The sequence below is a fragment of the Salvelinus alpinus genome, chromosome 6, assembly GCF_045679555.1.
Source record: "Salvelinus alpinus chromosome 6, SLU_Salpinus.1, whole genome shotgun sequence".
Taxonomy (NCBI): domain Eukaryota; kingdom Metazoa; phylum Chordata; class Actinopteri; order Salmoniformes; family Salmonidae; genus Salvelinus; species Salvelinus alpinus.
Window position 1 is genome coordinate 25,351,339 of NC_092091.1, and position 24,594 is coordinate 25,375,932.

The 24,594-nt window shown below is 46.6% G+C and overlaps 2 protein-coding genes across 8 annotated transcripts in view; one reads left to right on the top strand and one right to left on the bottom strand.

Annotated features, from left to right (window-relative positions):
- The window catches only part of LOC139578442 (formin-binding protein 1-like), a 76,034-nt gene extending 57,965 nt beyond the window's left edge, over positions 1-18,069 (top strand). Inside the window, exons 4-15 of one of the 3 annotated variants that reach the window (XM_071406029.1) lie at positions 4,853-5,000; positions 6,611-6,673; positions 7,422-7,526; positions 7,645-7,773; positions 7,927-8,073; positions 9,929-10,138; positions 10,714-10,875; positions 12,051-12,160; positions 12,311-12,443; positions 12,829-12,923; positions 13,296-13,483; positions 14,027-18,069. In XM_071406029.1, the coding sequence (XP_071262130.1) occupies positions 4,853-5,000; positions 6,611-6,673; positions 7,422-7,526; positions 7,645-7,773; positions 7,927-8,073; positions 9,929-10,138; positions 10,714-10,875; positions 12,051-12,160; positions 12,311-12,443; positions 12,829-12,923; positions 13,296-13,483; positions 14,027-14,205 (1,669 nt within the window). In that variant the 3' untranslated portion in view covers positions 14,206-18,069. The remainder of the gene's footprint in view (positions 1-4,852; positions 5,001-6,610; positions 6,674-7,421; positions 7,527-7,644; positions 7,774-7,926; positions 8,074-9,928; positions 10,139-10,713; positions 10,876-12,050; positions 12,161-12,310; positions 12,444-12,828; positions 12,924-13,295; positions 13,484-14,026) is intronic. The other 2 variants (XM_071406028.1, XM_071406027.1) reach the window with 2 other exon arrangements.
- Positions 18,070-18,462: 393 nt separating this feature from the next.
- LOC139578441 (breast cancer anti-estrogen resistance protein 3-like) overlaps positions 18,463-24,594 on the bottom strand; it is a 96,772-nt gene continuing 90,640 nt past the window's right edge. For all 5 annotated transcript variants that reach the window (XM_071406021.1, XM_071406023.1, XM_071406022.1 and 2 more), the window contains 7 exons: positions 23,968-24,068; positions 22,688-23,454; positions 21,439-21,554; positions 21,151-21,322; positions 20,421-20,532; positions 20,054-20,260; positions 18,463-19,698 (listed from right to left, as the gene is read on the bottom strand). In XM_071406021.1, coding sequence (XP_071262122.1) covers positions 19,523-19,698; positions 20,054-20,260; positions 20,421-20,532; positions 21,151-21,322; positions 21,439-21,554; positions 22,688-23,454; positions 23,968-24,068 — 1,651 coding nt within the window. In that variant the 3' untranslated portion in view covers positions 18,463-19,522. The remainder of the gene's footprint in view (positions 19,699-20,053; positions 20,261-20,420; positions 20,533-21,150; positions 21,323-21,438; positions 21,555-22,687; positions 23,455-23,967; positions 24,069-24,594) is intronic.

A 24,594-nucleotide genomic window follows, 5' to 3' on the forward strand; every position in this document is an offset into this window, starting at 1 on the left:
GGGAGAGACGGAGGGTAGGAGGGAGGGAGAGACTGAGGGAAGGAGGGAGGGAGAGACTGAGGGAAGGAGGGAGGGAGAGACTGAGGGAAGGAGGGAGGGAGAGACTGAGGGAAGGAAGGAGGGAGGGAGAGACTGAGGGAAGGAAGGAGGGAGGGAGAGACTGAGGGAAGGAAGGAGGGAGGGAGAGACTGAGGGAAGGAAGGAGGGAGGGAGAGACTGAGGGAAGGAAGGAGGGAGGGAGAGACTGAGGGAAGGAAGGAGGGAGGGAGAGACTGAGGGAAGGAAGGAGGGAGGGAGAGACTGAGGGAAGGAAGGAGGGAGGGAGAGACTGAGGGAAGGAAGGAGGGAGGGAGAGACTGAGGGAAGGAAGGAGGGAGGGAGAGACTGAGGGAAGGAAGGAGGGAGGGAGAGACCTGAGGGAGAGACCTGAGGGAAGGAAGGAAGGAGGGAGGGAGAGACCTGAGGGAAGGAAGGAAGGAGGGAGGGAGAGACCTGAGGGAAGGAAGGAAGGAGGGAGGGAGAGACCTGAGGGAAGGAAGGAAGGAGGGAGGGAGAGACCTGAGGGAAGGAGGGAGAGACCTGAGGGAAGGAGGGAGGGAGGGAGAGACCTGAGGGAAGGAGGGAGGGAGGGAGAGACCTGAGGGAAGGAGGGAGGGAGGGAGAGACCTGAGGGAAGGAGGGAGGGAGGGAGAGACTGAGGGAAGGAGGGAGGGAGGGAGAGACTGAGGGAAGGAGGGAGAGAGGGAGAGACTGAGGGAAGGAAGGAGGGAGGGAGAGACCTGAGGGAAGGAAGGAGGGAGGGAGAGACCTGAGGGAAGGAAGGAGGGAGGGAGAGACCTGAGGGAAGGAAGGAGGGAGGGAGAGACCTGAAGGAAGGAAGGAAGGAAGGAGGGAGGGAGAGACCGGAAGGAGGGAGGGAGAGACTGAGGGAAGGAAGGATGGAGGGAGGGAGAGACTGAGGGAAGGAAGGAGGGAGGGAGAGACTGAGGGAAGGAAGGAAGGAGGGAGGGAGAGACCTGAGGGAAGGAAGGAGGGAGGGAGAGACCTGAGGGAAGGAAGGAGGGAGGGAGAGACCTGAGGGAAGGAAGGAGGGAGGGAGAGACCTGAGGGAGGGAGAGACCTGAGGGAAGGAGGGAGAGACTGAGGGAAGGAGGGAGGGAGGGAGGGAGAGACTGAGGGAAGGAGGGAGGGAGGGAGAGACTGAGGGAAGGAGGGAGGGAGGGAGAGACCTGAGGGAAGGAAGGAGGGAGGGAGGGAGAGACCTGAGGGAAGGAAGGAGGGAGGGAGAGACCTGAGGGAAGGAAGGAGGGAGGGAGAGACCTGAGGGAAGGAAGGAGGGAGGGAGAGACCTGAGGGAAGGAAGGAGGGAGGGAGAGACCTGAAGGAAGGAGGGAGGGAGAGACCTGAGGGAAGGAAGGAGGGAGGGAGAGACCTGAAGGAAGGAAGGAAGGAAGGAGGGAGGGAGAGAGAGACCGGAAGGAGGGAGGGAGAGACTGAGGGAAGGAAGGAAGGAGGGAGGGAGAGACTGAGGGAAGGAAGGAAGGAGGGAGGGAGAGACCTGAGGGAGGGAGAGACCTGAGGGAAGGAAGGAGGGAGGGAGAGACCTGAGGGAAGGAAGGAGGGAGGGAGAGACCTGAGGGAAGGAAGGAGGGAGGGAGAGACCTGAGGGAAGGAAGGAAGGAGGGAGGGAGAGACCTGAGGGAAGGAAGGAAGGAGGGAGGGAGAGACCTGAGGGAAGGAAGGAAGGAGGGAGGGAGAGACCTGAGGGAAGGAAGGAAGGAGGGAGGGAGAGACCTGAAGGAGGGAGGGAGAGACCTGAGGGAAGGAAGGAGGGAGGGAGAGACCTGAGGGAAGGAAGGAGGGAGGGAGAGACCTGAGGGAAGGAAGGAGGGAGGGAGAGACCTGAGGGAAGGAAGGAGGGAGGGAGAGACCTGAGGGAAGGAAGGAGGGAGGGAGAGACCTGAGGGAAGGAAGGAGGGAGGGAGAGACCTGAAGGAAGGAAGGAAGGAGGGAGGGAGAGACCGGAAGGAGGGAGGGAGAGACTGAGGGAAGGAAGGAAGGAGGGAGGGAGAGACTGAGGGAAGGAAGGAGGGAGGGAGAGACCTGAGGGAAGGAGGGAGGGAGAGACCTGAGGGAAGGAAGGAGGGAGGGAGAGACCTGAGGGAAGGAAGGAGGGAGGGAGAGACCTGAGGGAAGGAAGAGGGGGGGAGAGACCTGAGGGAAGGAAGGAGGGAGGGAGGGAGAGACCTGAGGGAAGGAAGGAGAGACTGGAGGGAGGGAAGGACCTGAGGAGGGAGAGCTGGCTCCCTTTAGCCTCAGCCTCACAGCACTGATATTTACAGTGGACATATTTAAGACAAGCCATGGTTGGGACACCACCCTCTGAATTTTCTGAAACTCTTCTCCTAATGAATTAAATTATCCCTACATCATTTGGCCCAGTGTCCTAACCCTGGTGCGGAAACAGGACAGGGAGAGCACGAGGGAGGGAGTGAAGGAGGCCCTCTAAAGGATGCATAACATAAACGTCCCTTTTTCAGAACCATGTATTTCAAAGATAATTCATAAAAATCCAAATAACTTCACAGATCTTCATTGTAAAGGGTTTTAACACTGTATCCCATGCTTGTTCAATGAACCATAAACAATTAATAAACATGCACCTGTGGAACGGTCGTAAGACACTAACAGGTTACAGATGGTAGGCAATTAAGGTCACAGTTATGAAAACTTAGGACACTAAACAGGCCTTTCTACTGACTGTAAAAAAATACCAAAAGAAAGATGCCCAGGGTCCCTGCTCATCTGCGTGAACATGCCTTAGGCATGCTGCAAGGAGGCATGAGGACTGCAGATGTGGCCAAGGCAATAAATTGCAATATCCGTACTGTGAGACGCCTAAGACAGCGCTACAGGGAGACGGGACGGACAGCGGATCGTCCACGCAGTGGCAGACCATGTGTAACAACACCTGCACAGGATCGGTACGTCCGAACAGCACACCTGCGGGACAGGTACAGGATGGCAACAACAACTGCCTGAATTACACCAGGAACGCACAATTCCTCCATCAGTGCTCAGACTGTCCGCAATAAGCTGAGAGAGGCTGGACTGAGGACTTGTAGGTCTGTTGTCTGGTGAGGACCTGCCTTACATCACCGGCAACAACGTTGCCCATGGGCACAAAACCACCGTCACGGGGGGGATGGTCAGATTCGTGTTTATCGTCAAAGGAATGAGCGTTACACAGAGGCCTGTACTCTGGAGATGGATTGATTTGGAGGTGGAGGGTCCGTCATGGTCTGGGGCGGTGTGTTACAGCATCATCGGACTGAGCTTGTTGTCATTGCAGTCAATCTCAATGCTGTGCGTTACAGGGAAGACTTCCTCCTCCATCATGTGGTTACCCTTCTTGCAGGCTCATCCTGACATGATCCTCCAGGATGACAATGTCACCAGCCATACTGCTCATTCTGTGCGTGATTGTCAGTGTTCTGCTACAGCCAGCGAAGCCCGGATCTCAATCCCATTGAGCACGTCTGGGACCTATTGGATTGGAGGGTGAGGGCTAGGGCCATTCCCCCCAGAAATGTCCGGGAACTTGCAGGTGCCTTGGTGGATGAGTGGGGTAACATCTCACAGCAAGAACTGGCAAATCTGGTGCAGTCCATGTGGAGGAGATGCACTGCAGTACTTAATGCAGCAGGTGGCCACACCAGATACGGGCTTACATTTGATTTTGACCCCCCCCCTTTGTTCAGGGACACATTATTCCATTTCTGTTAGTCACGTCTGTGGAACTTGTTCAGTTCATGTCTCAGTTGTTGAATCTTGTTATGTTCATACAAATATTTACACATGTTAAGTTTGCTGAAAATAAAATCAGTTGACAGTGAGAGGACGTTTCTTTTTTTGCTGAGTTTATGTCCCTATCCCTCCTTCCTTGGTCCTTCCTCAGTGGTTGCGTGTTGGAAGAAGTACAGAATTCTAATACTTGAGTAAAAGTAAAATACCTAAATGGAAAATGACTAAGTAAATGTCACCCAGAAAAATTCTACTTGAGTAAAAGTCTGTCAAAAGCAAATGTTATTGCTAAAATATAGATTGTAAAAGTATAAAGTATTTCCAATTCCTTATATTAAGCAAACCAGATGTCACCATTTTATTTTTTATTTTTTTATTTACGCATGGCCAGGGGCACTCTACAACATTCAGATGTAATTTACAAACGAATCGTGTGTGTAGTGAGTCCGCTAGATCAGAGGCAGTAGGGATGACCAGGGATGTTCTCTTGATAAGTGAGTGAATTTGTCAATTTTCCTGTCCTGCTATGCATTCAAAATGTAACGAGTACTTTTGGGTGTCAGGGAAAATGTACTTTTTACTCCCTACAATCTTTTAAGGAATGTTGTGAAGTAAAAGTAGTCAGAAATATAAATAGTAAAGTACAGATACCCCAAAAAACTACTTAAGTGAAAAAATACTTCATACCACTGCGTGAGGGGGAGGGGGAATTAGGAGAATTCTAATAAAGGGATAATGTCACTAAGGGGAGGTGGGTCTGTTATCAATATTATCACAGCGTCCGACATGTTATTGGCCTTGTAGTTCCCACGAGGCCTCATACTCTCTGTGTGATACAGAGGGGGAGCCGGTCTCTCTTTTTAATCAGAGCCTAGGTCCAGCATAGGACCAGCCATGTTATAGATCTGGCCATAACCACTGCCATCTGATAGATCCATGCTGTGGAACCCATCTCGGTCTTTCTCTCTATCCTCACAAATACATTTCTAAAAGTGTACTAGCTAATACCCTTGTTTGTTGTGTTGAGTAACCTGTCCTGTGTGTTCAGGTTCTCGTCGTGCGTGTCCTACTACTCCATCCTGAATGAGCTGAATGACTACGCGGGGCAGAGGGAGATAGTGGCCGAGGAGATGGGACAGGATGTGTACGGAGAGCTGATGAGGTATTCACAGGACCTCAAGTCCGAGAGGAAACACGTGAGTGGGTTTACCAGTAGGACACTAATCCCTGGACGTACGTATTGCAGGCTTCATTATGTACAGTGTTGTTATGTTGTGTATAGTTTGGTTATTTCATATATGCCGTGGTGAGTAAGTTATACATGTTTGTATTGAGATGCTCTTGTTCATACAGGTGCACTATCTTAATTTATACAACTGGTGGGTCTAATCCTGAATGCTGATTGGATAAAACCGCGTTCCAGCCGGTGTCTATTCCACAAGTCACCACCGGCTAAATCTGACGTTAAAATGCCTATTTACTCTGTTCCATCAGACTGCGCATTCCACTGTCCCATCAGCCCAGCCAGGCAATTTATAAACTTGATCTCCACTATAAAAAGCATCTAGACATCATCTCATATTTCTTTTACACTAACATTCAGTTATCAGCAGCGGAGATTTGTATAAACCTTGCTGTCTGTCTCCATGACATTGCTAACATTATTATATTCATATTGTATTAATTATTATAGTCAATATTAAAATTCGATCTCCAGCTGTCCCATAGTAATGAATGTGTCGGGACGAGAGAGACAGGCAGGCAGCTTTTCTCAGCCAGTCGAAATCATGAATCGGCTGGCATAATTTTTATGGATATATACGAAGAAATGTAAATTGAAAAAAGGTAAAACAAAACTAAGTGCAGCTAGTTTCCAGTCTTTCCAGCTTCAGTATGAAGTCATGTGTGAGCTGTGTTGTTGGCTAGCTCCTCTGAACAACAGTTTCCTAACAAGAGAGCACATTTTCTGTGCCAGGCAAAATCGTGTCTCCTAAGCTCATTGTTATGTATGTATCCAAATAAATGTCACTAGAAAACAGCTTAAACAAATTCAGCTACTGTTGTTATTCTGTCTGCACTGTTTGACGTGACTGTAAGTTAGCCGTAGTTGGATAGCTAGCAAGCAATGGATAAGAACGTTGCCAGCCGGTATGGCAATGGAACATCTAGAACGAACGACGTCCATAGATCCAGAACAAGAAGACTGAACGACTGGGTCGCGTCTCTGTCAACCGATAGAACGAAAGACCAGCCAGCTTGGGTAGCAACCCTAGATTTGTCAGGACTATATATTGTGGAAGGTTGAAATAGTATGAATAAATTCATCAAAAATTATGTTTTTAATGAAAATTATGTCAGTCATTATTTGAATATGTTGGTAACCCGTATAAAAGTGATAATTCCCTCGAAGCTGGTGTTTTGAGGATATATTGTCACTGTGTGCCGGCTCTCGACTTCGTCTTGGGTCTAACAACACCGGTGCCAATATGTCCTCCAAATACTGGCTTCAAGGGCATTATCACTTCATTGATCACTCTGTTGTCGCAGAGAAATTTAATGCGCAGCAGGAAATGCAAATTGTAGTGTATTCAAGGTTTTAAAAAGGCTTCTAAAATTTATTTCCACTTTAAAATGTAAACGTTTATCCTAGCTAACTGTATCAAACCCTACACAAAAATGTACATTAATTATAATCCACATAATAATTAAAATTTCCTGTTGCTGCAGGATTATTTTCCCGCAGTGAGAAACTAGTCAAATTAAGATGGTACATCTGTGTGTTGAGTTGTGTGCTTTGACTCCACAGCACCTCCAGGAGGGCAGGAAGGCCCAGCAGTATCTGGACCAGTGTTGGAAACATATGGACAATGTGAGTGTGTGAGAGGAGGCAGGGAAGAGATGGATGGATGGAGGAAGGGAGGGCCACGTGGCACGTGTCACAGGGCATGGAGAGGACAGGGAAGGCCCCTCGCAGGGAAGGAGGCCTGTGTGACACGTGGACCTCCAGCAGGGACCTGCTCCCCTCTGCCGACAGCCAGACGCCCAGTCCTGCAGGGCCGCGTGTGAAAGAGGGCCAAGAGGATCTCCACTTACCTCTGCGCACACACACACACACACACTTAAAGGAGTACATACACACACACAGGAAGATGCATACATAAAAGAGCACATCGGCACACACACACAAACACACACACACTGATGAGAGAAGTATTCCTGCATTTCATGCCTTTCCAGTTTGCCTGTGTGTCACATTTTCAAAGGCTGAATTATTTTTGCTGCTTTTAGGGCTTGTGTGATTGCAGCCAGCAACAGTTGAATCTCACATTGAGAATGTCTGTGTTGTAATGCCTTAGGTATTCCTCTTTGTTGCATTGTCACGTAATGCAGCACAGATTTTCTGGCAGGAGGAAAGCATACATTTATTTTGAGGTTTTTCGTTTGCTCTGCTGCCTGTTTAACCACAATAAAGTGCTTCTGCTCTGTTTTGCTCTCCTATCTATGTCCTGTAGAAATGGAAGAGGCTTGCATTCATTACAAGGCAGGATTGACTCCTGGTTTAGAGAAGAGGTCAATATGTCTTGACTAATAATCTGTCTCCTATTTGACTTTCTTAGAGCAAGAAGAAGTTTGAGCGGGAGTGCAAGGAGGCAGAGAAATCACAGATCAGCTACGACCGGTTAGACAACGACATCAACGCCACCAAGTCAGAGGTAGAAAAGGTAAGTCCTGACCTGGCTTGAGCCTTGACATGTAAACTACCTACACCCATACACATCGGAGGTTGTCATTTGCTGTGTGTATTGAGTGGTCCTGAATTTTCCATCGTGTCCACTGCAGGCAAAGTCCCAGTTGTACCTGCGCACACACTCAGCAGACGAGAGTAAGAACGAATACGCTGCTCAGCTGCAGAACTTTAACGGGGAACAGTGGAAACATTTCAATGTGGCCATTCCACAGATATTCAAGGTAAGCCACGGCCAGCCATTCTTCTCCAGGCTCCAACTTCTGTCTCATCCCGCATTGGCCGGAGAGATGGAAATCTGAGCTGTGATTGGCTCACAGGACACCAAAAGGTCAGAGGTCACGGGGTGTGTGTGTGTGTGTTCCCGACATCTTCAGAACCTGCAGGACATGGACGAGAGGCGGACAGTGAAGCTGGGAGAGACGTACCGGAGCTTTGCCGACGTGGAGCGCAGAGTCGTCCCCATCATCTCCAAGTGTCTGGAGGGCATGGTGACTGCTGCCAAGGCTGTGGACCAACGCAAGGTGGGTCTGGAGCATGGTGCCCTATGGTCTGATGCTATGGTGGCCTACACAGTAGCATGATTCCCTTATAGCAAGAGCATATGTGACAGTGCTCTATAGTTTGGAGCAGGGTGTACACAAGACTTTGCTTTAGCATGGTGACTCTAGCACGGAGCGGAGGCAGCTCATGGCATGGGTGGAGCAGGATCAGTAGTTAGTCATCCACCCACCAGCCAGGCCAGCTGCGAGGCAATGGCTCCCTAAACACTGGAACCGCCGTAGGTCAACGGCCACCGACGTTTTGATTTTGTAAACGAATAAAACATCTGCCAAAACAAAATGCAAGGTCTTGCTCTTTCCTTGACTTTTCCTTAAATGTTTCTATTTTTACATTGCTCGTTTTCAGAATTTTGAACTCAAACGTTTTAAAAGCATTGAACCTAATCACCAACTTGTGTTGTAGGACGTTGGGATTCAGCCAGGCGATAATGTGTGTGTCCTCTCACTGAATGAATGACATGGATGAATGGGCGATAATTGTGCACTTTACTTCACAATTGAATTTCAATTAGGCCTAACTGAATGATAAGGAGGCAGAAGAGGTTGATTTTAATTTAGAACAACATTAGTGTAATGATGAGTTTGTTATGCCTATTTATGAGCGTTGGCACTCATTAATAACTTGTCCGCGCGCCTTGCGGGTTGATACATTCTCTTTTATGTTTTACTATGTACAATTTACTGTAACTCTATTACTAATCAAATGTATTGTAAGGGAAATGAAAACATGCTATGTGTCGCAGTAGGCCTTTTTAGAATTATACAAAACATATCCTTGACTCTATCTAAACAAATGTTTAAATTTTTTATTTAACTAGGCAGGTCAATTAAGAACAAATTCTTATTTACAGTGGAGGTCTACCCCGGCCAAACCCTAACCCGCACAACACTGGGCCCTATGGGACTCCCAATGACGGCCGGTTGTGATACAGCCTGGAATCGAACCAGGGTCTGTAGGGAAGCCTCTGCCGTTTTAGAACGCTGCGCCACTCAGGAGCCCCAATAATAACTATTGTTATGTTTTTACATGGATATATTTCCACTAATATTTCTTCATGCAATTTATCATTTACAGTTGTTTATGCAGTTTTTATCAAACTTTGGAGCTTATGTTTGCGCATATGCATCTGATGCGTATGCTATAGGAATGCCCGGCAATGTTCTTTAGCGGATGCTGAAAGGCCATGCGGTTCTAGTGTTATATGGATACTTTGGGATTTTGCCAATGAGGCCTTTTATCTACTTCCCCAGAGTCAGATGAACTCATAGATACCGTTTTTATGTCTCTGTGTCCAGTATAAAGGAGGTTAGAGGTAGTTTTCGCGAGCCAATGCCAACTAGCGCAATGACTAGAAGTCTATGGGCATCTGCTAGCATGCTAGCTGTGGTGTATCAGTCAGCCTCTGTCTCCTACATTGTCTGTGCAGCTGGCTGGCCCCGGCAGGCAGAGCCTCCTCTCTCCTTCCCACCCACGGGCCTACATACACCCTGGCTAGTTCTACATACACCCTGGCTGGTTCTACATACAGCCTGGCTGGTTCTACATACAGCCTGGCTGGTTCTACATACAGCCTGGCTGGTTCTACATACAGCCAGCTGAGCAGAGCTGCTCCCACTCAGTGGGCCATGTTTTCCTTTGATTGTTCTTTATGCACACAGCGCATGCTGCCCAGTGGTTTCCACCAGGGGCTGAGCTGTACTCTACACTCAGGCCATGGTGTCCCAGAAAACATAATTTTAAAGAAATGTCAGTCTGTAATGTTTGATGTTCACTATATCTTAGTCTCACACTGTCTTTTTTTTGTCTCTCTGTCAGGACTCCGCGATTGTAGTGGAGTCATTTAAGTCGGGCTTTGAGCCTCCAGGGGACTTCCCGTTTGAGGACTACAGTCAGAACCTTTCCCGGACGGGCTCAGACAACACCATCAGCACCCCCAAGAACGAGGGGGTGGTCAAGCCAGACCCCAAACACTCGATCAGCAAGGCGGCCAAGAACAAACTGTGGCTCTTTGGGAAAAAGCCCAAGGTGAGAGATTCATCATCACCTGCTGTCAAGACCTTTGCTCTCTGTTTCAATAGTGAACAACTTGTATGTGTGCCCACTCACTGATTTGTGTCTGTTTTTTTCTTGTAACAGAGTCCACTGGTAGGTTTATACCTTACGGTAGCTGTCTTTTTATAACAGTCACCTGAATCTAGCATTTTCTATCTCATTACATAAATCACTACACTTTGACCTACCAAAGGCCATACCGTCTGTTAATCTATAACTTTTTGTAGGTTTGTGTGAGAGTAGCTAACCATTTTCAAATGACTTGTCTAATACAAGGGGTGTTGGTGCTCATATTGACTTTGATTTGCCTGCTCTTGTCTTATGTCCATTCTGGTTTCTCACCCGAAGGTCTCAGATTTCATATTGCATGATCTTGCTTAACTGGTGTTTCTCCTGTTGAGATTTGTTTTGTGGGACAATACGTTGGATAATCACTTTTGTATTTTTTTCCTTCTGTCTCACAACACCATGACTTTATGTTCAATCGTTACAATATGTTCCTAGTTCTAAAAGTTTGCAGGTTGATCACCCCTTTTTTGTCGTCCCAGTCTCCCCCCTCCTCTCCTCCCCCTGCTCCCCACCGCCCTGACCTGGCTACCGCCAGCCACTGTCAGGCTCCTAAATTTGCCAGTGACCCCATAGCTTTCTGTCTGTCTGAAATGAGAACGGTCAAACCCAGGATAGCCTCTTTCAGGGGTCTTAAACGAGGGGTAAGACTAAGAGCATGTCAGTGTGTTTGGGTTTGCAGTGATTTAATTATCTTTCTCTCCTTATTTCTTTCTCTTTTTCTCTCTCTCTCCCTTCTCACCTCCCTCTCTTCTGTCTCTCTGGTTTTGATCCAGTTATTTATTCTTTAGTTAGGAACAGGGGGGTGTTGAAATCACAGGAGTGCCTTTGTAGAGTGTGTTGTGTGACGTGTAGGAAGTGATACTGTAGCTATAGGTGGTATTTGGATAAGGGGAGGTTACGGTGGTATGTCGAAATGACATGAAGGTCAACTGTACCTCGTCATGAGCCAGCCAATATACTGTATGACGGCTAAACAGTCTAATGAATGTCACGCAGTGGTATTACTGTGCCAGACCATTGATTGTGTGTCACCCCTGTGTGTCCCATTTGGTTTCTGGCTGAAGGGCCTAGTTTGATTTCCTTAATGTATGAGGTGACTCATGGTTGTCTGCAGTAAAGAGACAGACTTCCTGGAGACAACCTTCTTCCTGCTTCAAATGGCATCACATCATCTAAAGAGAGCCCTTCAGATGTCAACTTGTTTTTAGTGGAATTAAAAGGATATCTTGAGAGCAGTGTATTCTCCTTGGAGGATAGCCTTTCCAATACATGATACGCCACATTCTATGTAGCGTCAATATATCCATTCAATTATTGAAATATAATATCAGATTACATAACAAGTATAACTTCACCCAGATTGACACACTAATAGGGCTCATCAGATTGCGTCCACCTTTGTTCTTGACAACTGTGGGTAACCCCCGACAACCTCTTGACTCTCCTTCCATAGTCACACCCTTGTGATGCTGTGCTCGTAGTTACCGTGACAACCTACATGAGCCACGTACGTTTTGATAACCGTTCCATCTTTTGCTTTTTCTTCTATTGTAACCCAAACCTGCCCAGTGGTCAGTGAAGGTGAGTCAGTGGTGTGAGATCTGGTCTGCCGTAGTTAGCTGTACATGTGTCTCACCTTGTGGAGTTTTATAGCACAGGTCTAGTGTCACGAGCCGTTCTAGAGTGAGGCTCTCCATCCTATTCGTTCTCTGGTCTCTACTAGTATAATTCTGGTAGGTTCTTGCTGTGAGAAGGTCTCTAGAGACCACGAGTGACTGTGTCATTGTAACTGGACAGTGTCCTGATGCGATTTCAGGCTCCGTCACTGGAGGACTTCAGCCATCTGCCTCCCGAACAGAGACGCAAGCGGCTGCAGGCTCGGATCGACGAGCTCAGCAAAGAACTACAGAAAGAGGTGGACCAAAGGTAGGCCATGGGAAGACTTACTTTAACACTGATCTGTGTCTCTCTTATACTGTCCACGTTTCTGCTTCGTTAGTATTTCATTGACATGTCATTTGTTAAATTGTTTATGTACTATGTGTTCACATTGTGACTGCGTGTATGTTTGTGAAGAGATGCACTGAACAAGATGAAGGATGTGTATGAGAAGAACCCTCAGATGGGCGACCCACAGAGCCTCCAGCCCAAGATCTCTGAGACCATGTGCAACATGGAGAAACTGCGCTCCGAGATCCACAAGAATGAGGTAAGCCTCCCCAGCCAAGAGCCCTGAAGGAAGGAATGGGTGAAGGGGAGCGGAAGAAAGGCATCACAGTACATCTGGAGAAATAGTGACTTTCCGATGGTTTCCTGTGCCGAGTTAGCCCCCTCTGGGGGATGACTTTATGCACTGCTTCCCTTTGTCAACAGAACACTGAGTAGAACAGGATAGGAGTTTTTTGAGAGTCCGAGGGTTACATCTACTACACTATATTAAAAGACTGGTTGAACGATGGCATATCCAGGATAAGAATGAGTGTATCCATCGTGGGGTTATTAACAGCAATATGAATGTTATTACTGTTTCTACCTCTTAATTTCCTTTTCTCTCGCTCTCGTTGTCTCTCTCTCTGTCTCCCTCACACACACAGAGCTGGCTGTCAGAGGTGGAGGGGAAGGTGAGCACCAGAGGAGATCGAAGACCCAGTGCCGACATCAACCATCACACACCCCATGGCAGAGAGAGGTCAGAGGGCACAGAAACACGTTGTTTATGTGGTAGTAATAGATTGTAGACTAGAAGAAGTAGTAATAGTAGTAACATAGTAGAGTTATTGTAGTGACAGTAACATGTTCCCCTGGGCCATAGCGTAAATTGAACAAATCCAATCTAACAGGTTTACCAGATGTCTGCATATAAATAGAATGACACACCTTGTTCTTTGTGTCTTTGAAAGCTTAACATGGGTGGAGTCGTAATAGTTTTTCTAAAGGAAAATGACTCGGATGGCTCGGTCAGTCTGTCTGGAGCAGAATCCTACAGCTTGAGTGGCTGAGATGGCACTGACTCTCTCATCTGTCTCTTCTCTCCACCCTCTTCTCCTCCTCCTCTCCTCAGCCCTGAGGGCAGTTACACAGACGACCCCAGCCAGGAGCACCGCAGCCCCCCTCACCAGCCAGACCCCCGACAGGCCAACCAGCCAGACCCCCGACAGGCCCACCAGCCAGACGAGTTTGATGATGAATTTGACAACGACGACCCCCTCCCAGTCCTTGGCCACTGCAAAGCGCTCTACTCCTTTGATGGTATAGTGGTCCCGTGTGGCTCAGTTGGTAGAGCATGGCGCTTGCAACGCCAGGGTTGTGGGTTCATTCCCCACGGGGGGACCAGGATGAATATGTATGAACTTTCCAATTTGTAAGTCGCTCTGGATAAGAGCGTCTGCTAAATGACTTAAATGTAAATGTAAATGTATAGTACAGCCGAGCCAGTGGTGCGCTCTATGCATTTCACTGTCTTACTGTGTGGTGACACTGTGTGGTGGGTTGGGCATTTCAACTAGCGATATTGACTCAAACACTGGAGCAGTTTTTAGTATTTGCATGAATGTGAATACGGCATGTTGATGATGTGATGTGGTATTCATGTAAAGTGGTTGTTTCTCTGTGCGTTAACAGAATGTCTTTGGTCTGTGTTGTGGTTCTTTCTCTGTGCGCTAACAGAATGTCTTTGGTCTGTGTTGTGGTTCTTTCTCTGTGCGCTAACAGAATGTCTTTGGTCTGTGTTGTGGTTCTTTCTCTGTGCGCTAACAGAATGTCTTTGTTCTGTGTTGTGTTGTTGACCCCCAGGTCAGAACGAGGGAACACTGTTGATGAAGGAGGATGACGTGCTGTACATCATCGAGGAGGACAAGGGCGACGGCTGGACGCGAGCCAGGAAGCAGAGCGGAGAGGAGGGCTATGTGCCCACGTCCTACGTGGAGATCGCCATGGAGAAGAACAGCAAAGGTGCGGTCACCTACATCTGATCTGACCACCTGCATGGACTCATATCATAAGCCCTCTTCCTCTGGGGAGTGCTGGTCCGAACAGCAGGTCCTCTTTGTTCACTGTGTGAGCTCACGGACAAACAAACACTCTACAGTCCTGCTATTTTAGTGACCCTCTAGGAGCTCTGTATCAATGAATTAAGCCATGTGTGTCTGTAGGACGACATATCCATAGCCATGCTCTATGGCAAGGGGACTCATCACCCCTTAGGCCTGATTATTTTATTTAATATTTCAAAAGTGATTTGTTGTTTTTAGTTCATGTATCTTTTTTTTTGTTTTGAGATAGATGTTAAAATGCTCTTCTGGTTTTAAGATCTTTCTACTTTGGATCAAAGTGATTTGGAAAATAGGAAAAGTGACTTTTATACAGATTTGACCCATTGTATTGTCTATATGTTATCAGTCTGCTGTTGTGAGTCTGGTATGTTAAGTACTCTGCTCCACCTATTAAGACACGAATGCAGTAATACGGTCCCGGTAAGGAGTGGCCTAGTCTGTGCCTATATGACTCATACCTCCCACTACCATACTACCCTTTAAGATAATTGTACACTCCTCTCTTCCTTTGATTTGTATGTGTGTGTGTCACAACAATGCTGCCTTCTGGTGGTCAGGGCTATATTACACCCAGGGGTGTGGTTCTTCAGTGTGTACCACTTACTGTCCGCTATCTGTCTCTGTCCTAGGGGTGGGGGTCGGTACAGTAACTCCTCTCCTTTCTCTCTCTCTCTCTCTCTCTCCTGTTGGACTGCAGGTTCCTGAGTGGAGCAGTGTGGCGAGGTCTTTGGTGGAGGGTACATGCTGAGTCTGGTGGAGCTAGTGGCAGACGGGGCTTGACTTGGGAGGGGAGGGGGTTGGCAGGTCACATGTTTGCATGCACACATCCATGGCCATTAACATCATTCCATAGCAGCGGAGATTCCTGAGGTGGTAGCTATGCCTCTGTAGGAGGGGAGTGTTCTTCTAAACTGTGTCTGTCTATACACAACACAGAGTAACCAATCCACTGCAGCATACCAGCAAGATCAGGGACCAGGGAGGGGGCTTATAGTTAGTGACTCCCAACATCTTTTAAAATGAGAGATAAGCAATGAATACACTACTACTACACTACTCCACTATTACGCACCTCTTAATGTTGTATTTCTGCTCTTCAGGCAACGTCCAGCACTAACAGCCTGCCTTGTTGTTGCATTGTTACATTCTCATTCCGTTGTTGGGAATGTCTGCCTGACTGTGCTACTCGCCTGCGGTCGCCTTACCTTAACGTGCTTCAGCATGTCTGTAATATGAACTGTCATTACGTCATACAGGAAGGAATGCAGCGTCTTGTATGTAACTCTGTGGTTGCCCCCGTTCGTTCACTTCTAATCTTCCTGTCTGTCTCCTTCATTCATCCATGATTTTGGTTTCTTTTGTCTCTCCGTTTCTTTTCTTTCTGTGTTAATCGAAACATTCCCATCATGCTGTGCGTGTGTTGAGCGTCACCTCTGTCGTGCTGTTGTTCAGTATCTCATGTGGCACGGCATGGCCACTCAGATCAGAGTAGGAGCAGTACTTCGCTAGAAACAGCATGCCTGCCCTTACACTACCACTTCGTCCCCTCCTCCTCAACCCTGCACCAGCACCGCAGATCGGAGAAAGGCAGCATGCCAGCAGAGGGCTCTCCTCCCTCACCAGCCAGTCATCACACAGCAGCTCAGGCTCAGGCTAGGAAACCTGGAGGCTGAGCTGAGACAAATGACAGGGTATCTACCCGCAATTCAACAACAACACTCCAACTCTCCTTGCAGTCTCTGCCTTAATACTAATTCTGGGAGTGGGGATGGACCTGCTGATTGCTCTTCCATCACTCTCTGCCGCACACAAGGGCTCCAACCGACAAAGTCTACGGTGGCTTGCTGTGGTGCTCCTCTGGGCCCCACCCAGACTCCTGCCGCGTCTCTTCTCCTCGGTCTCACAGGAGCATCCTGGGGCTTTGCTGCGTGCGGTCTCCACGTGAAAGAGTGTTGCATTCCCATACCGTTCCTGTTTCAAGCGCATATTATAATTGTGAATGTGATTATACATATATAAACATGTGTATGCATATTAATATGTGTATGCATATACATAGTTTGTTTTATTACTAAATTGTATGTATTAACATCTCTTTTATTTCATGCTGAATGTGTTTTTATTGTGACTTTTTATAGGGTTTTTAATCAGATGAATGACTCACTTTTCAGAATCGTGCCGTTAGCTCAAAGTAACCATGCATTGTTGTCAGAACATCCTTCTGAATAGGGACATGGTCTTCACTGATGCACTTTTGCCCTATAGCATTTGAATCGAATATCAATGAATAAATGAATGAATGAAATGGACTCTGTATGCTACCTTTTGTACAAATGTAAGGTGACCACTATGTTATTATAGGAGGTGTAGAGTTCAGAACTACCACAAAATAAAGGCATTTACTGTAGCTAGTCAAAATGCTTTTGATACTAACCCTCTTGAATTGAATGAATTTGAAAGTGAATTGAATTTGCATATGAGCATAATTGACATGGTGAGTGATTGGACTTTAATCAAAGAAGTTAAGTAGCTTTTATGAGACTGACACAGCGTTTTACCCTTGGCAGGGTATAATATTCGCTATTAAAAACTTTCTGCGGTTAATATGATGGTCCCACTTTGAAACGCTAATACGAGCAGTGCTTTAGTTCTTAATCAATACTTAAAGCTGTGAAAGTGACATTGTTATCATATGATATGCTCATCTTACTTGAACTGTACCTCTGAACTTCCTAAAGAACCCCATGTTCGTACTTCCGTTGGATGTCTTGATTAAGACCGATCTGCTTCGTTGATTAATGTGCACTAACAAAGATCACGCAGATCAAATGGGACAGTGCATGTTATATAAATCCTGTGATTTTTTGTTTATCATGTCAATTCCATTGCCTGCATGAATGCTCTCATTTGAATCATCACTCCTCTCTTGTTGAACTGGTTAATAGGTGTGTTATCAGAAAGTGGGTGTTGGAATCCTCCTTTTCGTTTCAGTGAAATTCCCTTGAATGGCTTTCAGAGCATGAAGGTGCATGCTTGACTCAACATTTCTGGAGCTTACAGGAAATATGTATTGACCCTACCCTACAATATTTAGTAATACTGGTTACATTCCTGATGAACATGTCATTGTAGATCTCTAAATCAGGAGAAGCTCTCGTGGTGTAAGTAGTTGATTTGAATATGAAGCACCTTAACCCATTAATTTCAGCAGTGTGTGTGTCTGGCTATCCTTCATTAGTAGGATTTTGACACGCTTGTCTCTAATGGCCTAAAACAGTGCTGACCGTAATCTTGGCACCTTGGTGCAAGTGGCCTTCAGTGGTGACAAAGTATGATGATGGATAATGCTGTAGGTTTTTCACTAGCAACCTTAAGCAAAAGTTATCCGATTTAAAAATGTGATTTTCACTTTGGATTAAAACTGTGAGCTAAATCATATCCATTATGCTGTAATTCTGATCATTATGCAAAAAAACTCCTAACAATATGCTTTAAGATGATTTCTAGTATTCACGCATATCACGGCAAGGAGCAAATTGTGTTATCTACCAACCCAGCTGAGTTGGCATGGTAGCAAATTCATTGAATTGCAAAAAGTAGATATGATAATCTCACTGTTGACTCTTATTTTAACACATTGTAATAATCAATGGCAGTACTTCTATTTCTTCATGTTGTTGTGCACATCTCTTAACTTTTTAATGTTGTCAAGTCACTTTGTGGGAAAAAAATCTGTTTTCTCTCATTGTTCTAATAAAACAAACACATGAACATACCAAAGAACATTTAGCATCTTATTGAAGACTTCATTAGGGTTGTAAAATTCCAGGAACTTTCAATAAATTCCCTGGTTTTACAGAAATCCTGGTTGGACTATTCTGGATTTTTTTTCTGTTTATTCCCTCCTAATTCTGCAAGCCTACTCTTCATCTACACATGGCTGGATTCAATCTGTATCGCGAAAGATCCATGTTCAAATATAAAGTTAATTTCCAATTGAGACGACATTGCAGTGTTTCCCGTCAATACAGTCTCCACCTTTAACATTTCAATCGAGCAAGAACTGATCTTTCACAATACTTGTGTGATACGGATTGAATCCAGACCATTTTTTTGCATCATAATACTTACTGTGAAATGTTCCACGGTTGTTGTTACTCAGACACCACCTGCATGTCATTTCTTCATCTATTTATTCATTTCTTGCCACAATTCATATAAAGATATTACAATTATACGCAACTCTATTTACAAGTCAATATTTAAGAGGGAAATATATTACAGTCTAGCATTCACATGATTATGTATTATGTACACCATTCAGGATTATCCAGATGAACTCATAATATACCATCTGAGGAACAATGAACATGGAACACACAGCCGAAGATCTAGTTAATGTACATACAGTATATAGTATTGAAGACAATATACAGTTAAACTGCCTCTAGTATAGCGACCAATCGTTTTCCTCCTTCCACTTCTTCCGTCTCGTCATTCTATGTTCTCCTTTCAAAGTCATTGTTGTACCGTTATAACAAGGGTGTACAATCACTACTTTAGTGACAATTCATACATACATTTCCATCTGACAAACACTTTCAGACACACTTCTTGGGTCCTCTGTGGTCAGTGTGTGTTCCAGTCTGTAACATACAGTAGGATGACTAAGGACCAGTGTCAAGGGGCTACACTACCATATATGGTGTAAATACCCCCCTCCTAGCCTGGGTAACAGTCTGTTTGTGCTAACTCATTGTCATGCCATTGTCTTGACAATGACGGCAACGGAGTATTTAAAATAAAATATGTTTACATTTATTTAACTAGGCAAGACAGTTAGAACAAATTCTTATTTACAATGGCGGCCTACCGGGGAACAATGGGTTAACTGCCTTGTTTAGGGGCAGAATGACAGACTTGTCAGCTCTGGGATTCGATCCAGCAACCTTTCGGTTGGTTACTGGCCCAACGCTCTAACCACTATGCTACCTGCCGCCTCCAAATAGTAGGCAAGAGCACAAACAGATCTGGGATGAGGCAACCCCCCCCCTCCTGCGTCAAGGAGGGACATTTTCCCCCTTTCATATCAGCACACTCAGATTGGTGTCCTGCCAAGGATGAGTTCCAGATGGATCTGACTCACACTCCCTCCAGTGGACAGGTTGGGAAAGGACAGCGGTCTCGCTCTGTAACAGTCTTCCTCATCCTCTCTTAACCAGCCTGACTGTCTTGTTCAGAGTTCTGTGTGTTTGACCGCTGACTCTAGCTTCCTGGACAGAGCAGTCAGGATGAGTGTGAACTTGTCGTATCTCTCCGTCTGGTTGACGGCCGCCCCTCTGCTGCCCCACAGCAGACGCAGCTGGAAGTCTGTTTTACAGATCTCCAACAGATCCTCGTCAGCCTGGAAATCTGTAGCCAGAAAGAGGAACACATCATTAGCCTTGTAACTCATCATACCTGCCGAGACATGCAGTATGGCATTTGTTATAGTGTCTCAGGGACTATGAAAAAGGCTGAGTGCAAATGTGAATACAGGTCGTTTTGGACAGGAGTATTTGCATAGCAATTCATTTGGACAACTGTTAGATGTGTATCTAGCGGTGGGTGTGTATCTAGCAGTAGGTGTGTATCTAGCGGTGGGTGTGTATCTAGCAGTAGGTGTGTATCTAGCGGTGGGTGTGTATCTAGCAGTAGGTGTGTATCTAGCGGTGGGTGTGTATCTAGCGGTAGGTGTGTATCTAGCGGTGGGCGTGGAGTGTATTACCTTGCAGGACTCGTTCAGTGTTGGCGGTGTATGAGTCAGCATTGTGTGCCACGCTGCGAGCCTCCTCCAGGTGGCGTAGCAGGATTTCACAGCCCTGGTCGTTGCTCTCCCACAGCTCCATGCCCTCGAACGCCACCGCCGGGCGCTCCATCAGCATCAGCAGGGGCATCAGTAGAGGCACTGTGGTGCCAGTCAGGGGCATGTCCACTAAACACACACACACGCACACACACACACACACACACACACACACACACACACACACACACACACACACACACACACACACACACACACAGGGACACGGTCAGGGACTGCAGCAACTAACACACAACTACAACTGAAGGTTCCAATGATGTGCAATTACCTGTTCCTTCATACAGTCCCTTGTAAAATGGCTTGAGAGACTTCTCGTATATGATGGCAGTCTGAGTGTACTTCCTCCTCAGCATGGTCCAGGTGTGGTCTAACCGTGTGATCTGTGGTCAAGCGCAGTGTTAGGAAACAAACACCACAATATCTCCAGGAATCTCAGCCTACGCCTGCACAGCCCTTTACACTCGTACCTGTATACGTGTTGAAAACGGCAGATTTTGACACTGATAGATGCCTAAATTGGACAGCAATGGCTGTACAATAACGCCAGTGAAACCTCTCTCAAACCCCTTGTCATTTTTTGTCTATGTTGCACCTACCGCACATTTTCCAGGAATATTCTTATGTTACTGAATGTATCCAGAGTATTTTCAGATTTCGTTATCAACAAATACAACGAAAGGTACAGTAAAGTAAAATGCACATAAAAACAACAGTGTAATGTTATGATTCAGTCTTGTCAGCTGAACTGTAAACTGTTCCCTTTCAATTGCTACCATGGTTATGCATATGCTTTCCATATTTCTTCTGTAGGAAACATTTCAATTTAGCCCTATCCATATAGGCCAACTCCCACGAGGGTGAAGGGTTAAAGACTCAACTCAGACCATGTGGTGGACCGTGTCTTATGTGTCCAGTTCTATTGACTGGGGTACCTGAGGCATGTCCAGTTGTATTGACTGGGGTACCTGAGGCATGTCCAGTTGTATTGACTGGGGTACCTGAGGCATGTCCAGTGCTTTCATGATGGAGGAGAAGGCGTACAGGTCCCCCATGGAGTCCTTCAGTTCTAGAGCCACCATGATGATACGGTTCAGAGTGGCGCTCCGCTCCTCCAGACTTCCTGTGCAGCCCAGGATGTCCACAGCAACCCCGATGGCCATGGTGTGGTGCCTGGGTTACACGACAGAAAGTTCAGTCATAAGTCCCTAGAACCTTTTGCATCAACATGAGGGGTCCCTAGTACCTGACAAGGAGTGTGTCAGGTGGATTTGGGGGTGTGTGTTTACCTTTCCATCAGGTCTTGCCGCAGCTGCCTGCCGTGGGGTAAGGTCACCAGCTCCAGACCAGATGACACACCCATTTGAGCTTTCGCCTCCTCAGAGATGCCATGTACCCTAGCAACCTGTCAGGTACATCATTTTTGTTGTTGCATTAATGTGGTTTTAGAAGTGTTTTTAGTATGGTCATGTTTGGGGAAATCGTTGATCATTAGCTCCTTCTGACTGAATTAAACAAGAGACACCTCAAAGCCACATTTACATAACTGTGTACTCGAGCTGTTTTTAACAACACTATGAAGATGTTTCCCTCAAAGACTAGACACCCAGTCATGGATTTGGCTGCAGATCATTTTTGGTGCGTCTTACTAAAGTTAAATTCACTAGTTTCGTTTTGCACTTTGTGTGGTGTACCACACCCAGACAGACATAAGACACCTGACTGTAGAAGGCCAAATACCAACGAGAGGAAATTAATTAAATACCAGTCTCTGATGCCCTCTGTGTGCCTGGCTGTTTCTAGCCCCTTAGTTAGATGTTGCTGAATGAGGCCTGAATCCAAACTCATCACACTGTCCTGCAAATTTACACTGAGTGCACAAAACATGAAGAACACCTGCTCTTTGCATGAGACTGACCAAATGAAAGCTATGATCCCTTTTTTATGTCACTTGTTAAATCCACTTCAATCAGTGTAGATGAAGGTGAGGAGACAAGTTAAAGTAGGATTTTTAAGCCTTGAGACCAGTGAAACATGGATTGGGGATGTGTGCCATTCAGAAGGTGAATGGGAAAGACAAAAGATTTAAGTGCCTTTTGAATGAGGTATCGTATGGTGGTAGGTTCCAGGCGCACCGGTTCGTGTCAAGAACTACAAAACTGCTGGGTTTTTCACGCTCAACACTTTCCCATGTGTATCAAGAATTGTCCACCACCCAAAGGACATCCAGCCAACTTGACACAACTGTGGGAAGCATTGGAGTCAACATGGGCCAGCATCCGTGTGGAACACTTTCAACACCTTGTAGAGTCCATGCACCGATGAATTGAGGCAAAAAGGGGCGTGGTGCAACTCAATATTAGGAAGGTGTTCCTAATGTTTGGAATACTCGGTGTATATCATCAATTCATGATGTACACTGAAATTTGAGTTATGATCTCTTGGATTCAGCCCAGAGTGTTCAGACATCCAGTAGGACTAGTGGTGTGGTGAACGTAATGTGGGTACAGTGTGTAGTGGGACAGTGCAATGCGGTACCTGGCAATCTGCCATGAGGATGTGCTTGGCGATGATGTGATGGTCTTTATGGACCAGCAGCTCTTTGGCTCTCTTCAGTACACTCATCTCGAGGGGTTTGTTCTCTGCAGGCAGCAGCCTAGACTCAAACTCCCCCGGCCGGAACGCAGACGCAGTCTCCAACACCGGCCGCCGGAACTCCTTCTCCACAGTCTCCTCTATCTCTTCCATCCCTCCTTTTCCACCTCCTTCTACCTCCTCTTCGCTGCCATTCTCCAGGGCTTCGATGGCGTGGTGGTAGGAGCTGCGGTCCAATTTGGAGCCGTAGCTGCTCCTCTGGCTCTCCTCTGTCCTCAGCCTCTCTACGTAGCTGTTGTTGTTGGGCTGGGGCCCTGGAGCTGGGGCCTGGAGCCTGTCCAACTCTGCTGGGCTGCAGGGGCTGAGTTCACAGTAATTCACTTCTGGGCTGGGGGGCTGCGGAGGCTGGAGAGCCTGGATCACATGCTGCTTCTTGGGTTTCAGTGGGGGTACAGGGGGACCCGGGGCTGGGGCAGCCAGGGGCTGCAGACGTGGGGAGTGGGGGATCCTGATGGAGGGCACCTTGCTGGGCTTAGGGGGCGGCTTGGGGCAGAGCTGGCTGTCTGAGCCCCGTATGGCCTCCCCGGCCTGGGTCTCAAAGGCCATCCTCCTTGGCACGGTGGGGCTGAGTGCCGGCTCACTACCCGTCCTAAATACTGGAGACTTGGGGCTTGGCTGGTGCTCCATGAGCTGGGGCTGGGCCCTGGAGCCTGGGGAGAGGGTGAGCGAGAAAGAGGTAAACATCATTATTTAAACCTGCACACTGCAGCCTAGCAACACCACACAGCTAGAGCCATGCTGTGTTCTGTAGCTGCTGACTGGGAGTCCTGCTCTCTATTTGAAGTCTGACTGCATAGAAAGCTTAATTACATTGTCAGTCACAGAATGGAATGCAGCTTTTTGAATCTCTCTAATCTCTCGTCTCTTTTATTCCAAAGACTCAGACTTCAAGCACATCTATCGATTCCCATTTCAACTTTTATCTGTAATCCTTTCAGAAATACATGTATCTTCATCTCGAGCTCATGTCACACTTTTCACTTCTGAGTTGAAAGTGTACAAAGCAACGTTTTGAAGAAGAAAATATTTACATTTGCCTTTGAAATATTCCCACCCCTGTGCAAAGAATGCATGTTCACGGAAACAAGTATTTTGCAGGCTCGTCAGAGCTGTACATCCTCTGACTGCAGCATAATGAGTAAAAGAGAGGGGATGGTACATACCTAGCGGGAGGAAGCTCTCTGACTGGTGGGTTTTGAGGGGCCGTCGTCTCTCCTGAACGTGGTTCAGACACGCCGGCTGGCTTCCACACTTGTCTTTGTTCCTGATAGACAGAGAGTGAGGAAGAGAAGGAGAAAAGGAGTGTTCAGTTGGACTGATCCATCTAGCTACCAACAGAGACATGGCTACTGGGCACACCACTAACCCCTAGAGAAACCTGATACATTGTGTGCACTGTTTGTTATGTAAAATGGTACAGTGTAATTTGATGGGGTATTTTTTGTCCTGGTTTGCCTTGGTATTGTGCTCAGAGGTTGGTATTCTCCATCCAGGCTAAACACCACTCCTTATTTAACCTCAGGAATGGTTTATTATAGACGTGTACTTATCTCTGTGACTCCCACATTAGTCTTACAAATTTGGAGTGCACGTGTTTGCATGTTAGGCTATACATGAAATTATACGGAGCCAATTCCATTTGGACAAACCCCCTACAAAATTATATTTTATAGCTACTTATAAGTTGCCGGCCTATAAATGTATGACATAATGTACAGTGTCTATATAAACTCCTGGCTGCAGAGGAAAATAAAGGGCACTTTATTGCTGTAATGGATCTAAATGGATCT